Genomic DNA, 16,789 nt, shown 5'->3' with positions numbered 1-16,789 from the left:
GTAAAAGAAATGTATAAATAAAATGGAAACAGTAAAGCAATTTGAAAATAAGATAATGCTTTCATCATATACTATTATTTTTATTAATCTAGCTGAAATGCAAATCTTATAAGGAAGTTTTATGATAGAATGAAAGAAAAGTATTCAGTGAGTTCCTAAGATCAATCATTTCACGAAAAGTTTTGTTTTGTTTTGTCCAACCAACTCTTAAAATAATTTGGATGCCCAAATAGTGGTTGATGTGGATTGTGGTTAATTATAAATGGCTTAAATTCTTCGATATTTCTCCCATCAAGAGAGAAGGTCTATGTCCCCTCCCTTTGAATCTAGAAGGGCTCTACAGCTGCCTAGCAATTAGAATGTGATGAAATGATGCTATTTTTAGGCCCTTACGATATTAGAACACTGACACTCTGAACTCAGCTACCATTCTGTGGCGAAACCCAAGCAACCCTGTGGAGAGACAAGAAATGAGGCCCCCAGCCAACAGCTCTGGGTGAGCACTGATTTGCCAGCCAGTGAGTGAACCGTTTTGGAAATGGATCTTCAACACCAGTTGAGATATTCCAGCTGACACAACATGGAGCAGAGAAAAGCTGTCCCTGCTGATCCCTGCCCAAATTTCAGATTTATTGGCAAAATAAATGATTATTGGTTTAGGCCACTAACTTTAGGGATGGTTTGTAATGCAGCAATAAATAACCGTGTCAAGAAGTTAACATTTATTCACCAATAATCATGTAAATGAAATCCAATTTGTATAAGTAATTCTGCTATCAGGCCATATATGTATTCCCTTGCATTCTGTAAAATGGCATGATAATTGCACAGTGTTTATGAGGGAAATGCAGTTAAGGTAGTTCACTCAAAACTTGTAGAATTTTGTGGAGACCTCTAACTAAAACAATAATAATCTTATTAAATATACCAGTCATAGCAAATCTCCAATGGCATTTGCATTTATCATCACAGTACATTCTTATCAGCCTTGTATCCTAGGGCTTGGGTTTTTTACTTGTACTTTTACCACAGAGCTCTATAGAATGGAAATAATAGGAGTTCTTGGAGCCACTAAGTCAGCTACTTTTTGCACTAAAAAAAGGCTCTCTGCAAGATTTTTGGTCGTTTTCTTCCCTAATGTCTTCACATGTTGCTAAATATTTCTCTTTAACTGTGAAAAAGTTTGATACTATTGCCTCAAAATTAACCTTCTTGGAGATTCAAAAGTGAATCACCAAGACTTCAGTGTTTACTGATATTCTTTCTTACTTACACACGTGCTAATTTACGCTAAAGAAACACATGTAGTAGAACAGACTGTATCCACGGTCAGCATGTAAGAGGCACAGGAATACATATAGTGATTGTAAAGGCCCAGTCCACTGTTGACATGGCCGCTTGTCATGGACTTGGGCCTTAGGACCTACCTTGTCCTCATGGACTCTCAGTTTCCAAGCCCAGAGGAGATTGTTGTTCTGAGTGAGCAGCAGTTGGTGCTGTTTTGCTTTCAGCCTCCTTCACCAGTTCATTAGAAAAGGGCTGCCAGTGCTGGCTGTGGGACTGGGAACTAGAGCTGAAGGGATGATGCTGTGAATGTCCTCCTCTGCAGAAAAGGGTAGTTCAATGGACTGCTTTTCTGTTGGAAATGCTGGTGGCAGTGAACCTTTTCCTCGGTTGAGGATGGCTTTGTCACTGGTCTTTGAGGCCAGTATCAAATGGGATTCATCAAAGAGTATGTTGTCATCTAACATAGACTTTGTGAGAAGAAACTTACCAGGTAGACCATGCTCTGCTCCGTCCACTATCTCAAGCTGGGGTTCAACAAGAGGAAGTTCTGGACTCAAAGTAGCATCCTGAAGAATGAATTTTGCAAGACAGATGCTGAGAAGGATGTATATGTATATAAGAAGGGCTATACCCATATTTTAAAATTTTCTTTTAAATTTAAGCAAACTATTTTGTAGTTGACTTGAATCTACTATGGAGGAAGGTTCTGATATAGAAATATGTTCTAAAAGGGTAATATCCGTTGATACAGTGGTAAAATAAGATCTATTGCTTCTTGGATAACTGAATCTGCCTGAATAGACTTAACTAATAGCTAAGATACTTTGATTTATGTCAATCATGTTATGAATTATTTCATTTTAGGAGGGAATAAAGCTTAATCCAGCACTTCTATTTATGAGCACACCAGTGACAACTTCTGGCATAAATTAAGTAAACATAGGTTTAAATTAAATACAAAAATTATTACTAAATTTATTATTTACTTTTAAAGACATTAATTTGCATTTATCGAACCCCTTAAATAAATACATAGGTAAATCCTTAAGACATGACATAAAAACAAATTTATAAAGTATGATCGTGTTTATACATATTTCTGAAAGTCAAAGTTAAATAATATGTTCTGCTTTAATTATTCTTTTCAGTTCATGAAAATATGTTTGTTTCATTAAAAACAGAGGCCATCCTGATTCTAATTGAAACAAAAATCTAACTAAATTGAAGGAAACTTTGAACTTTGAGATATTTGAAATGCAAGTTGTATTATATTTTATTAATACAGATACTGAAAGTGGGTTAAGCAAGTGCTGCTTGTAAAAAACAGAAAAGAATATAATTAGCATTGCAAAGGGGATTTTGCTCTGTTCAGTTCCTAAGCTGATTTGTTCTTTGATGGAAGGTTTTGAGACTTTGTTCCTATTTAAAGAACAAAAGGACAACAAACTCACCTCTGTTATATCAGCAAAAGATGTGGGCAGCTCTGACTGGGTATCAGGACCAAAGGCTGGCAGTGATCCAGCAATTTCTGAGGGTAAAAAAATCACAAGATTTGAGTGTATCTTTCCTTTTTCTTTTGAGGTTGGGGCAATAAAACAGTCCAGGTTGAAACATGCAGAATAACCAATCCTTAAGGAGTAGTATGACAAATCATTAAGAAACCAGAGGCATAGAAAAAAAGGTCATTAATCTGAATGATATATTGAAGGACAGATGCAAAGGGTGCATCTTGCATGTTTATGTGATAAGAATAGTTATTAAGGTGGATTTTTAGGGTGTTCAGTTTTATTCTATAGATTTGGACCAAGCAGGCTGACTATCTAGACCATTGGGGATAAAAATATGACTAAGCTGATAATAAACAAAATTATTAGAATAAATACTGGAACCAATGATAATTTGTGGCAAACTTTCAGCCTAAAGCCTGATTCTCAGAACGCCACAGAGGGCTCAAAAGAGAGAAGCCCCGAGTATCAGGTTGTCTCTGAGAAGCTTCTGAAGTTGCCGTTTTCTTGCCTGTGAATTTCCCTGGCCCTTCGTCTTGTCCTAAGAGACCTTTATGAGATTTTCTAGTGTTAAGAGTGCCTATCTTAGGCAGAAAACAGAACTGGCAGAAAATGACAGTTTCGTGCCATGTTGTACTAAATGGCATTTCCAGTGTCCATTTACTTTGCCATTTACTGAACCTACTGAGGACTTTCCTCTGAGGATCTTGAGTGTGCCTGATGATCTTGTTGACTTCTTTAGATCCACTCTCCCCTCCTCTCCCTGCCACTTGCTGCCCCAGAAGGTTGAATAATATTGGCTATATCAATGGTTCCTTGTGCTCTGTCTTTGGCATGGCTTACAACATTAGGCAACACTTCAAGTCTGGAGATAGTAATGAGGCTTGCTGCTTCTAGCCCCAGGGAGCTCTCCTAATTCTTTGTGTACCGGCAAACCTTTACAAATGGTCCCTTTATTAAACTCTCCTCAAATTATACTAATTTGAATGTGCCATCTGTTTCTTGCTGAGATCTGACCAATTGACTAGATGAGAGAATCTGTTTAGATCGTGCCAGGGTAACAGAACTGTCTGTGGGTTCTTTTCTCTGCCTTGGTTGCACTGGCTGTCTACAGTTGACTTGGAACTGAACTGAAACCCTTGGATTCTCCTAGAACTGCCCTTGGTAAGAAGTGGGTACCAAAGACATCAAATGAGACACAGGAAGGAGTGAGAAAAGCTAGAAATGATACCATACATGTTCCTGTCACAGTAATGATTGACTTTAGAAGACCCAAGTTAAAATGACAGTTTCCATGAGACATTCACATTCTCAGTCTCTGTCAAAATGAGAATAAACTCAGAACTAAGCAATCACTAACTGACCATCAGTGAACTGAATTGTCCCCACATCCAAAGATTGCTCTTCCTCTAGTGCTTTGCTGATCAGCCTTTTGAGGTCTGCAGCTGTGAGATAGATTTCTGGTTGCTTGTCCTCCTCCATGGTTCCATGATAGACTTCCTCACTTTCAATTTTGTTGGAATCAAAAGACGGGAGGTCACTTGCAGGGCTTTTTGCTTCTGCACTGTGTCTCTTAAAGATAGCTGTAAGTTGCATCTCTGTGGAGCTTGAGCTGTGGATAGCAGAAGACACATTCCCCACCCAAAGCCGTTGTTACATGCCTTGTAAAGAGAGCCACTAGATTGCTACAAAGCTTCAGGATAGCTTCCACCTCTTTCCTGATGGGCTCTGAGAGAATATCCCACTTTAAAACATTTCAACATTTATCAGAAACTTAAAATATGAAAAAAGAACAAACATATATTTTGGTTCTAAAATAGAATGGCAGGAGGGAGTTCAGTCCACCACAAAGAAGGATTACTAACTGAATCAAGTGACTATAGATTTTTACTTCAGGTTTTTGTTTGTTTGTTTGTTTGTTTTTTCCGACAGGGTCTCACTCTGTTACCCAGGCTGGAGTGCATTGGCATGATCATGGCTCACTGTAGCCTCGAAGTCCTGGGGCTCAGGTGATCCTTCTGCCTTATCCCCCAGCATAGCTGGGAATGCGGGAAGGAGGTGGGCTAATTTTAAAGTTTTTTGTAGAGACAGAGTCTTGCCATGTTGTCCAGACTGGTTTCAAACTCATGGCTCAAGTGATCTGCCTGCTGTGGCCTCCCAAAGTGCTGGGGTTACAGGCCTGAGCCACTGTGCCCACCTACGTCTTTTTGAAAAAGTGTTTTTTGTCAAAAGTTGCTGGTATTGACCACTATTTTTTGTGATCTTATAAGTCATGCCGTGCCAATCAGGAAGAAGGACAAATTACCCTTTCTTCTACAAATAGCCTCCTTTAGGAAGGTCTATGAAATAGCAATGTAAGATATAGCAGCAGTAGGATAATAGTATGTATATATATATACACACACTATATGTATGTAAAAAAGTCCAAATTACCCTTCTATATACCCATATATATGTTGTAACCAAGTAACCAAGTCAAAGGTTCAGTTCTTAAGGCTATTTCTTTCCTACTTTTTTTCTAAGAAGTATTTTTTAAATAAAAAATTACAACTTTAATTGAAACATAACACTCTTTTCCCTCAAGCTGCTTTTAAAATAACATCTTAGAAGGAAGGTGTGAGAAAAGAGAAAGATAAGCAGTACATAGGTAGCTGTATTTATTATCCTATTCATTAACTCAAAGCTTTTTTGCATGCAAAAATGAAACAGGATTCTTTATGTCTCTCCCCTCAGGAATCAGGTTTAACCTTTAGTTCATGTCATAAATCTATATAGAGTGATGTAGAAGTGTTTTAAGGCCACAGAAACTGATCATGTGTATTCTTGGTGGTTTTTCAGACCATACAATGATTTAGAGTCTATTGTTTGTTATTTCACTAGTCAATTACAGAGCCAAAGTTGGATTCTTATTACTGAGCTCTCCAAGGTATAGTGGGCTCTTTTCTCAGTTCACATTGACCTTGGAAAGGAACAAATTAGTTTCTCTGTTTTATCCCAGACTTCGGTTGCTTCCACGTATATGTGTGCTTTCAGATAGACAAATGCCCAATACAAATGGCATTTAAGAAATAAAGTATGCTTGCAGCACAGAAATGTGTTTTTATTTTCTGACTATACCTTGAGTATGATAAAATCCTGTTCAGTTGACCAAGGAAATGTATACCTATATACCACATAGTGACTTTGATTAGAGAGTTTTTTTCTTTAACTCTTTTACTGGGTAATTGTTCAATTACTTCCATTCAAATAAGAAACCATCAAAAAGTAATGGGCTTATCCCAGACATTATATGTAAAAATTATTTGTGCAATATCAGTATATAAATTTGGGGGAGGGGGAAACGTACTACATTTCAAAACATAAAAAAAGTCCAAATTACCCATCTTTTTCTTTCTTTGGTCTTCATTTCATCATGCACAATGGAAACATGAAAAAGAGAAAAAATTTTAATGACATTTATTGAGACATTCAATGAATTATTTTATATACAAAAGAAAAAAAATTTCCTTCCATTGTCTCTTATGTTTGCCCAGAGCTTTGAAGGAAACATATAAACTGCCATCAGAATTTGAATGGAAACTTTGAGAGCGATATGAATCTAAGGAAGTAAACATCATTATATGTTTCTGATTAGGATTTGAGCCTTAGTTCAAAGATTATCTGTACTTTGGTCTTCTTCTTAAATTCCTTAATGTCTTCATATTCCACCTAAAGAGGCTGGAAATCTATCCTATATGTTTTACATTTTGGGTGGTGCTGGTGCAGGAACATTTTTAAAAAGTACTTCGTAAATGGATTTCTCAGTTCTTACTGGCATTAAATGATTAGTTTATTCTTGAAGATAATTTATCTGAGGCAAAACCATGGAACTGGTGTTTTCTTGAGTGATTATTTTTTGAATTGTTGTAATCAGTAAGCTTTGAGGAATTGGTTCAATTCACCATGGGACAGCTTGCAAGAAAAACTAACACTTGTTTACTGGGTGAGTGGTCTGTGCCAGAACGTTTACATGCATTCTCATTTAATCTTTTCAGCAATGTAATCCCAGCTTCACAGAAAAGGGAACAGGCACATAGAAGGAGGTGTCAAATGGGAATTGCAGGGTTGAAACCCTGGCTTTCCTGACCGCAAGCCTGGCTCATTTTTCCATGCTACCACCTGCTTGTGCATGAAAAAAGACCATTTACTCACCAAACTGATGAAAGCATTTTGGACTCCTTTGGACATATGCGTGAATTCAGTTTAGTAGCTATGTCCAGCTTTCTCCTTTTGCATTTCAAATGGTAGTTGCTGCCAAAGACACTCTACACATGTGATAGGATTGGCGTTGTTGCCCTTTCTGCCTGGACTATCTGAACTAATCGAACTTTCATCCCCAGATGTAATGTGACTGAAATGTACCTGCTACAGGCATACCACAACCCTCCTTCTGTGGAGGCAAGGAAGAATCTATGACTATCTAACTAGTGCTGCTGTATGGGGTGAGATCTCCTTTTCTACCAACCAGACATTCATCCTGCCTCTTGCTTGTTTTCAGCAATAGTTTGTAATCCATGTGGTTCTGTAAAGAGGCCAGGCTTCCTGGGTCAAGACCCTAGTCCTGTTAATTTTTAAATAATTGTTTCATTGAGGTATCATTGTGATAAACAAATGGGACATATAAATGGTATATAATCCAATAATTTTGATGCCATACACCTATCAAACCATTACCACAATCAAGATAGTGAGCATATTCATCATCCGCAAAGCTTACTCATCCTACTGTGTCATTCTTCCCCTCCTATCCCTATCTGCCTCACCTTCCTAGGCAACTGCTGATCTGTTTCCTGATACTGTAAATTGGTTTGCGTTTTCTAGAGTCTATTATAAATAAAATAATGATGTACTTTTGTTTGGCTTCTTTCACTCAACATAGTTATTTTGAGATGCACCCATGTTGTTGTGTATTCCAACAGTTCATTTCTTTGTTGAGAAGTTGTCTATGGTAAGAATATGTGACAATTTGTTGCCCTGTTGATAGACATTTGGGTTATTTCCAGGTCTTGGTTATTAAGAATAAAGTGGCTTTGAACATTTGTGAACAAGTATTTGAAGGAGTATACTCTTCAACAAGACTGCATGATTATTAATAGTTTTCTGCCTTTCTGAGAGATAAAGCAATATTTAAAGAGGAATTTTCATTGTTCATCCTCATAATTGTGTTAATGATACGTTCTAGCTACTTCCCAGTCACGTTGAATTCAGTGAAGTCACTGATAAAAAAGTACTTGTTAAATTGTAAATCAACCTTTATACAAATGAGCTGCAGGAAAGTCAGTACCAGGAGACTCACAGGGTTTTTGGTTTTCTTCAGGGATCTGGCCCACAAAAAAGCAATTTCCTTAATAATATATTTACTTTATAATATTGTGAGCATCATTATTAATGATTACAATTTTGCCACTGTTATGAGCATATTATTTATTGTATTCAAGGGCCAAAATATTTTATGGTGGACTAAATCTTCATGTCATCACGGAAATCACTGGGAAAATGTGATCAAACTTACTTTGTAAGCATCTTTGGCAGAAATAATAATAAATCCTTACAAAGATAAGCACTTGGTAAAAATTCAGTGTCAAGGGATATATCTTTAAAATATTTACCTTGCAAAATTTCATCATCTAACATTTTGGTTTACTTCTAAAACACATTGTTTAAACACTTGTTTTTCATTTATTGAAGGGAGGTGGATAATGAGCATTTTAATATTCACCAAAAGAACTGTTCCCATCATTTCCTTCAGCTTTAAATTAAAAATTTGTTCTTCCACTGCAGTGGTTTATTCAGAAAACGTCTGCATTTATGCAGAATATTTTTCTATCAACTTTTATTTTTCTCTAATCCATCTGATTTCACAGAAAATACTACAGAGCAGCATCTTGAAATAAAGAAAAATGAGTCTGCTTTGGTAGATATTAAGGGTTTCATCTTTTATAACTTTCACTTTTCAGTATTTCCTTTCTCTGGAGTTATACAAATCAGAGGGGCCTGATAGCTTTGGAAGAAATAAACCAAGAGAGCTCCCTGCAAAGCTATTTCTTTTTCTGGGCCTGTGGAGCCCTTGCTCTGTGCATCTTCTTGCTTTAAGACAGTAGGCAGTGAAGGAGCTGGAACACTCCTGGGGAAGCCCACTCTCCTTGGTTTACAAAGCTCGTTTGGGGCAAGAAATCTCATTCTGCTCATACCAGGACTGACACTTACCCTGTGGCACATTTTAAAAATAGCATATTATGAGTTCACCTGTAGATGTTTTGAAAAATGAGAACTTAAAGAAAAGATTTAAAAATTATTTCCCCCAATCATGAACCCACATGAGAGTGTTGTGATGCTGATGGGTACAGCCCTCCTTGTGCCAAAGATGTGGGAACATGGTTAAACCCTCTTTAGTGTGGCACTGTCTTATGATCTTATGTTTTTATTTAAAATTTTAATTTAATAATTTTTGAGTGGTAATAGAGTACTATGAGTCAGATGTCAAAATGACATAAAAGGTATATTTTAGAATGTCTTGCTTATGCTCCTATTCCTTTCCATCCCATTTTCCCAACTCTTCTACCCTGATAGCGATGACTTTTTATTGTTCACTTATCTCTCTTGGGCAGCATGGTTTGTTTAAATAGTGATGCTATTTAGCATCCCATAGGAAACCAGGCAATCAGACACCAAGGCGCTTAATTGCTACCTTGTTTTCATCTGTCTCTACTGAGGTAGTTTCCTAAGAAGCTCATTCATAACCACATGGCCAAGGACAGCAGATGAGCTCTCTACAGAGAGCAGTATTTCTGATTCCCAGAAGAAGGAAGGAATACAGCTCCTGTGCTACCCCTTAAGAATCACCTGGAGTCATGTTCTAATTAGACAGTTCCTTTATCTGAAATGTACTCCGTTTCCAGGATTTGGCAGAGCTAAACAACTGGGGAAAAAGGACCTTATAATCCTCATGACATTGCTTTTAAAAAAGGATAGGAAGAAAGTAATTTAAAAATTGAGAAGAGTTTGATTCTCTTACTTACCTAAATCCTAACACATGGATTTTTTTGAATCCTGGAAGTTTCTTAAATATCTTTTGCATCTGCAGAGAGAAAAACATTTATAAAATACTCTTTGGTTCTACTGGGTCAGTTCTTGCCTAACTGAAAAACCTAAACACTTTTGATGAGTTAGGGGAAGAGCTGAAAATGGAAAATTATTATTTTTTTCTTTTAAAAAAATCTCTCCAAATTAATCAGATGAAAATGAAAAATTGAAACAACTAAAGAGGCCAAACTCTTTGTTCCTAGTGATTTCAAGTATTTTCCTATTTATTTAAAAGCTGTAACTGGGTAGTTCTGATTTGCTCTTATGGTTACTTTAAATAAAATATAAAATAGCTTTAAGGTGATATTTGAAGGAAACTTTTTGTTGATAGGAGTTTTGCTTATACACATAGAGTAATATTTTCTGACTATAATTATAACTAGAGGTAGCTATAATATTTTAACTATGATATTTTCTGAATTAATGATATGGCTTGGAAAATATCTATAATGTGAAAGGGATGATTACATTCAAAATGGCTGCTGCACCTAAACAAAGTGGTAGAAATAGATTCTAATCTAATAGATTAGATTTACTCTTAGATTCATATGGACTTCACAATAAATTTTCTTAATTAATTTGACCTTACTAATGAGGCCTGTTATCATAATATTTTATAATTGCTGTACTAACTAATCCTTAAGCTACCACAGCCTGGCCATTCTCTCCAGGCCACCGTCTCTCCTGCTGTCTCTAAATCCAGTGGCAATTTCTGTTCCCCATCTACAGTGTTCCTGCTCTTTCCTGGTTCTTCTTCCACTTCTCTGACCACTCTCTACATCTTCCTTGCTCCATCCTATTCCTGTATTTACTTTCTACTTTAAACATAAGGAACCTTTGAGTTTTCACCTTCAGCCTCCCTGCTTCACTCACTCTCTCTTTTCTTCTGGAAGCTCTACTGTAGATGCTCTGCTAGGCTCTGGGGACACTGTCACATGGACAAGTACTGCCCCATCCAGCTTTCCCGTTGGAAACTGGGAGGGAAGAGAGACTAAGATGAATGGATAATGGTTGAGTAGTGAAGTTTGGGAGAGAAAGCAGGGTGAAACGTGAGACTGAACAGGTGAGCAAACACCCATCCCTTTCCTCTCTTCCCTTTCCTCTCTTCCCTTTCCTCTCTTCCCTGTCTCCTCTCTCCTATCCTTTTCCTCAAGGGATCTCATTTTCTCCCGTGGCTTAATTGATCAGTGATACGCAGCCTTGAGTTCTCCACATAAATATCCCAACATTTGCCACTAAGTGAATCTGCCCAAACCAGGGCCATTCTCTTCTTCTCAAATCTGCCTATGTCCTCAGCCTCTTTGCCTCAGACGGGGTCATGAATCCCGATTGTCTTCCATGCTAGAAAGCGAAGCATCCCTAGATACCTTCCCTCCCACCCCTCACATGCAGACACTGACTCTGGTTGGTTTGAATTCCACGAGGTCTTTTGTTTTCCCCATGTTCCTATTCACAGGGCTGGCACACCCTCCCTATCCCCACTCCTGCACTGCTGAAATGGGTTTACGTGTGTGAGTGGGCAGAGAAGAAATGGTTTTCTGGGTGTGTTGGGAGAGGGGGAAGGAGAAGGTATCTCCTTGACTACATTTATTTCGAAGTTAACCTTTTTATTAAGAATCTTCACTAACAATTCCGTGCTGGACCCACTGAACAAGATCCAACTGTTTAGAGTGTCATTTAAGACCCTCCAGAAGCTGCACCCCACCCTCAGATACCTTACTGTTCACTTCCTGCTATCATTATCCCCTTGACCAATATCTTGTCCTTTACTGACACTAAGCTAACCCCTGTTCCTTCCCACACACAATATACACTTCTGTTTCTTCAGGTTCCTATGAATTATTTTCTCTTCAATTTTTCCACCTTCTGCTTATTAACTTTCCCTCCTCCCCACACTGCACCCATTTTCAAAGCCAGCTCAGACATCTTCTGTACTGAAAAGCGTTTGTAGAGCCCCAAAATCAGGTTCAATTATTTTTTCTCTTTGCTATTCTAGAGTTTATTGCAGTATACCCCATAAAAGTCTGTGAGGTACATGTCAGTTTCCCTCGCTGAGATCATGATCTTTGGTCATGTCTTGTTTATTCTTTTCTTTACCTCCCTCCTTCTATTTAGCAGATTGTCATACACATAGTAGGGACTCAGCAAATTTTGTTTAATTGAGTTGAGTGCATCTCTTCATTCTCTAAATTCATTATCATTCCACTGTGTTGTCACCATATCAAAAATTACTGCCAACTCTACATTATTCGTGTGAAGGACTACAGCAGTGATGCACAGATAATCCCCAAATCACTTACACTGGGCTTTAGACTGCAGTATGATTTCTTTTCCCCCAGCAGACTGATTTACCTTCTAATTATATATATGTTTGATGACAATATTAAAAGCAGTTTCATTCCCTGAACATAATTGGAACCACAGTGATGAAGGTAGCTCAGTTTTTGAGTGATGAGGAGCTATTTGTACAGGATGGGGTTTAAATATTGGTTCTGCTACTTTCTAGTTGCAAGATCCTGAGTTTATTGCTCAATCTCTCTGAATCTTGGTCTCCTGACCCAAAAAGGAATAACAATGACCACTAATAAGTAACAAGTGCCTGGCACACAGCTGGGCAGTTAGTGATTTGTATTATTTACTTTCTTATTCTCTACTTCTTCTACTGGATTACCAGCTCCTGAGAGCCCACTTTTCTCTTACTCCCCTAAGTGAGCACACGGCATGGAGCCTGGAAAGAGCAGAGCAAGTCTTTAGTTAGTCATTTTTGAAACTCAGAGGGAGGAAGGACAGGAGGAGGGTCCCTGGAGAGGACAGTAGCAGAAGGCCTGGGGAGCAAGTTTCTGTGTCTCCACCCACAACCTGCCATGGGCTCAACAGAAATCTAGGAAGTTGGGTTTTGCAAAGCTAGTCTTTATTCTGAGGGCAGGCAGGAAGGTCTGTGTACATGCTTCATGTCTGCTGTGGCTTCCTAGGACAAACAGCTTTGGGACCACGGGGAATTTGCCATGCCATTTCAGTAACCGCTCCAGGGATTTAACATTTAAATCTGAGCTGCAGTTTCTGGAGCAACAGATTCAGATCCTGAACCATCCATTTTTCTTGTCCAGGATACCAGAGATGCTGTTATACACATGAAAACAGTCAATCGACCCTGGGACTGGCACTGTAGATGTCTGCAGCTGCAGCATCAGCAACAGGGAGCACTGCGGGGGAGAGCCCTCCTCCTCTCCAGGAGGGCTCCATGGCACTGGCTTGGGTGGAAGGGATTTATCGTTTGTGTTCATGCCCTCTTTGTGAACCTGTCTGGGATTGGTTAAGAATCAACTTTGTTTAGGAGTGTGAGGAAGGCATCTAGGGAGGAGATGACAAAAGCCTCAGTTAATTCTGCTAAATAATCTTCTGGGGACCTTCTAGTCATGGAGCACTAACCACAAAATTGCTAATTAAGTGCCCAGTTAACCTTATTAATAATACTGAATGCACAGGGGCCTCCCTGATTCTGCTGGAATGTATGTTAACTGGGCTATAAAAAGGCAGCCGTGTTGAGTTCTCATGAATGTTTGCACAGGAGAAAGCATTCAGACAACAACTAAATGATTCCTTTTGACATTTGTATTAAATTGCTCATTAGGTTTATTGTGGAAATTAAATTACTGCAAAGCACTGTCCATTAATTCCTGATTAGGCCCGAATGTCTGTGCTAATGCAGGCATTGGGCTGTGGTGGGGCTGATTAGTTATCTGATGGCAGGCTGTGAGGTGGTTGGGGCCCTGCTGGGGAGCCTGGTGAGGGAACAGATGCTGTAAGCAGAGGGGTTCCATCTTAGAGAAATCAGTGACGACTGCGCAAACGGAACCAGCAGGACTGATGCCAGGGGTCTCTGGAACAAGATTGGGCAGGGCATACTCTTCTTTGGCTTATAAGTTTTTCAGAGGCTAGCAAGACATGCCTGTTTGGCTGGGCGTGATGGCTCACGCCTGTAATCCCAGCACTTTGGGAGGCCGAGGAGGGTGGATCACCTGAGGTCAGGAGTTCGAGACCAGCCTGAGCAACATGGTGAAATCCTGTCTCTACTAAAAATACAAAATTAGCTGGCTGTGGTGGTGCATGCCTGTAATTTCAGCTACTTGGGAGGCTGAGGCAGGAGAATTGCTTGAACCCAGGAGACGGAGGTTGCAGTGAGCTGAGATTCACCATTGCACTCCAGCCTGGGCAACAAGAGTTAAACTCCATCTCAAAAAAAAAAAAAAAAAAGAAAGAAAAGAAAAAGACAGAAGACATGCCCATTTGATGATGACACAGTAGTCCTTTCCCACAAATATTTATTCGGGAAAAATAGGAGGCATGGCATGGTGGTTAAGAGCAAGAGTTCTGGTGCCAGGCTGCCTGGGTTGGAATCTTGGTTTTGCTAGATAATAAATGTGGCACCGTTGGACATATTAATCTCCTTTCCTCAGTTCCCTCTTATAAAAAGAGGAAATAATATTACTCACTTATAGAATGAAAAGTTAAATGAGTTAGTACATGTGAAGCATTGAGAAAAGTACTAGCTATTATGTCTATACACAGCAGTTTCGACTTGGAAAGGAACTCTGAAGTCATCTTCTACAATTTCTAAGTGAGGAAGTTAGGCTAGGGATCTCCAATTTCTCAGAGCTAATTTTTTTGCAAAACCAGGACTAGAACTCTGATTTTTAAAAAATCCCAATATATTTGCATTACTCTACATCAAATTGTTGTAGGTGTTTAGAAAATTGACAATAGATCATCGAAGAGCCTATGGCCAGTTATTCTACTTTGAAGATATTCTGACTATATTAAGGAATTGCCAAAAAGAATGTTCCAAAGAAAAATAGTTTGTTAACAAATTATTCTTGAATTCATTTGTTCTAATAATCCATGTCTGAATTAGTTTTCTGGTTCATAAATGCCCCATGCTGTCTTTTACTTTGACGTTTGTAGAAAGAATTCTTTACATTTTATTGACTGAATGCTGATGCAGAGACAGGCTGGAGGTTAAGAATGTTTCACTTATTCATCTCCTCTCCGGGTGAGAAGAGATATGTTTGAATTCTCCAAGTATGAGAAGGGGGCCTGTTTGTTCCCTGGCCATGCTGAGTAAGATTCATGTGCACTCCTGTTGTCCACAAGTAGTTCTTGGTTATATAATCTCATGGATGCTTCTATTTTCAGTTGCATTTATACAAATGATTACTGAGTAGTTAACTGCATCCCAAACTCTGTATTAGAAGGTTAGGCATCAGAGATTGAAAGAACAGCTCCTGTTCTCTAGGAGAAGCTCATAGCCTGGTGGCGATGAGTAGGGTGAATGAAGAGGGAGGAATAGAGACAGCAAAGGCCATAGACACATAAGCAAGCAATATCAAGAAAGGGTGTTGTGAAAGAAATGAGTGAGCCCAGGAGAGACACTGGATGCAGAATGGGTAGAGGAAACTTTCCATGTTGAAGTATGTAAAACAAGACTTGGGGAAGGGCGTACTAGACAGAGCAGACAGCACATGTAAAGGCTAAACAGTCGGAAAAATTGGAAATAGTTTGCATTCCTGGAAACTAGAGTGAAAAGGAGGGGGATGATAAGGAACTGGTATACGGTGAGGCTCAAAAAAAAAAAAAAAAAAAAAAAGGCAGAGATCTTGTTATTGCGTATAGATGCCACACTCAGCATAGTAGCTGGATTTATCCTGCAGGGAATTGAAGAGCCTTTGAATGTAATTAGGGACAGACAGATATAACAAAGGTCAGAGATGGAAGAGGCATCTTGGGAAAGCTCCTCAGTTTATTAATTGATGACATGGACAATATAATTGCCTTCCTCTTATCACCCATGAAAAATATTATGTCTTTAAATTGCATCAAACTGTAAAAATAGAAGTATTATGTAAAGACAAAGCATTATGAATTAAGAATTTATATTTTAATCCAGCATCTTCTCTACTTGGTGCCTAATATTCATTTTATTTTATTTAAATCTACTTTATTGAGGTATAATTGACATATCAAAAGCTGTCCATATTTAACATATACATCTTGATGAATTTGTCTATAAGTATATACCAGTGAAACCATCACCATAATGGTCGTCTAGCTATAGAGCATCTGCATATGTCTTTCAGTTAAATGAGATTTTAAAACCTACTAATTTTTATTTATTTATTTTAAATTTCATTCATTTATTTTTTGAGACAAAGTTTCACTCTTGTCGCCCAGGCTGGAGTGAAGTGGCGCGATCTTGGCTCACTGCCACCTCTGCCCCCTGGGTTCAAGCAGCTCTCCTGCCTCAGTCTCCCGAGTAGCTGGGATTACAGGCACCCACCACCACACCCAGCTAATTTTTGTATTTTTAGTAGAGACAGGGTTTTGCCACATTGGGGCCAGGCTGGTCTTGAATTGCTGACCTTGAATTCCTGATCTGCCCGCTTTGGCCTCCCAAAGTGCTAGGATTATAAGCATGAGCCACCGTGGTTGGCAAAACCTACTAATTTTTAAGGAAAATATAAATGTAAACACAGTAGTCCCTTTTTATCCTCTGTGGAGGGTACATTCTAAGACCCCATGGATGCCTGAAATTGTGGAGACTACCTAATCCCATATATACTATTTTTTTTCCATACATACATACCTATGATAAAGTTTAATTTATAAATTAGGCACAGTAAAAGATTTACAACAGTAACTAATAATGAAATAGAACAATTGTAACAATATACTACAAGAAAAGTTATGTGAATGTGGTCTCTCTCTCTCTCTTTCAGTATAATGCCTATGTGATGAGGTGAAGTAAGGTAAATGGTATAGAAATTGTGACATATGTTAGGCGACTATTGACCTTCTTAGTAAATTGTTTATTTCTGGAA

General features: G+C 38.5%; 1 protein-coding gene across 2 annotated transcripts in view; it reads right to left on the bottom strand.

Annotated features, from left to right (window-relative positions):
• Nucleotides 1-16,789, bottom strand: part of LOC105479430 (interphotoreceptor matrix proteoglycan 1) — a 144,844-nt gene that overhangs the window by 74,025 nt on the left and 54,030 nt on the right. For both annotated transcript variants that reach the window (XM_011737379.2, XM_071096827.1), the window contains 5 exons: nt 9,851-9,909; nt 6,172-6,192; nt 4,157-4,404; nt 2,739-2,815; nt 1,775-1,853 (listed from right to left, as the gene is read on the bottom strand). In XM_011737379.2, the coding sequence (XP_011735681.1) occupies nt 1,775-1,853; nt 2,739-2,815; nt 4,157-4,404; nt 6,172-6,192; nt 9,851-9,909 (484 nt within the window). The remainder of the gene's footprint in view (nt 1-1,774; nt 1,854-2,738; nt 2,816-4,156; nt 4,405-6,171; nt 6,193-9,850; nt 9,910-16,789) is intronic.

The sequence above is a fragment of the Macaca nemestrina genome, chromosome 5, assembly GCF_043159975.1.
Source record: "Macaca nemestrina isolate mMacNem1 chromosome 5, mMacNem.hap1, whole genome shotgun sequence".
NCBI classification, from domain to species: Eukaryota; Metazoa; Chordata; class Mammalia; order Primates; family Cercopithecidae; genus Macaca; species Macaca nemestrina.
Note: the sequence above shows the minus strand (reverse complement) of the source record. Positions and strands in the feature narration are given on the sequence as shown.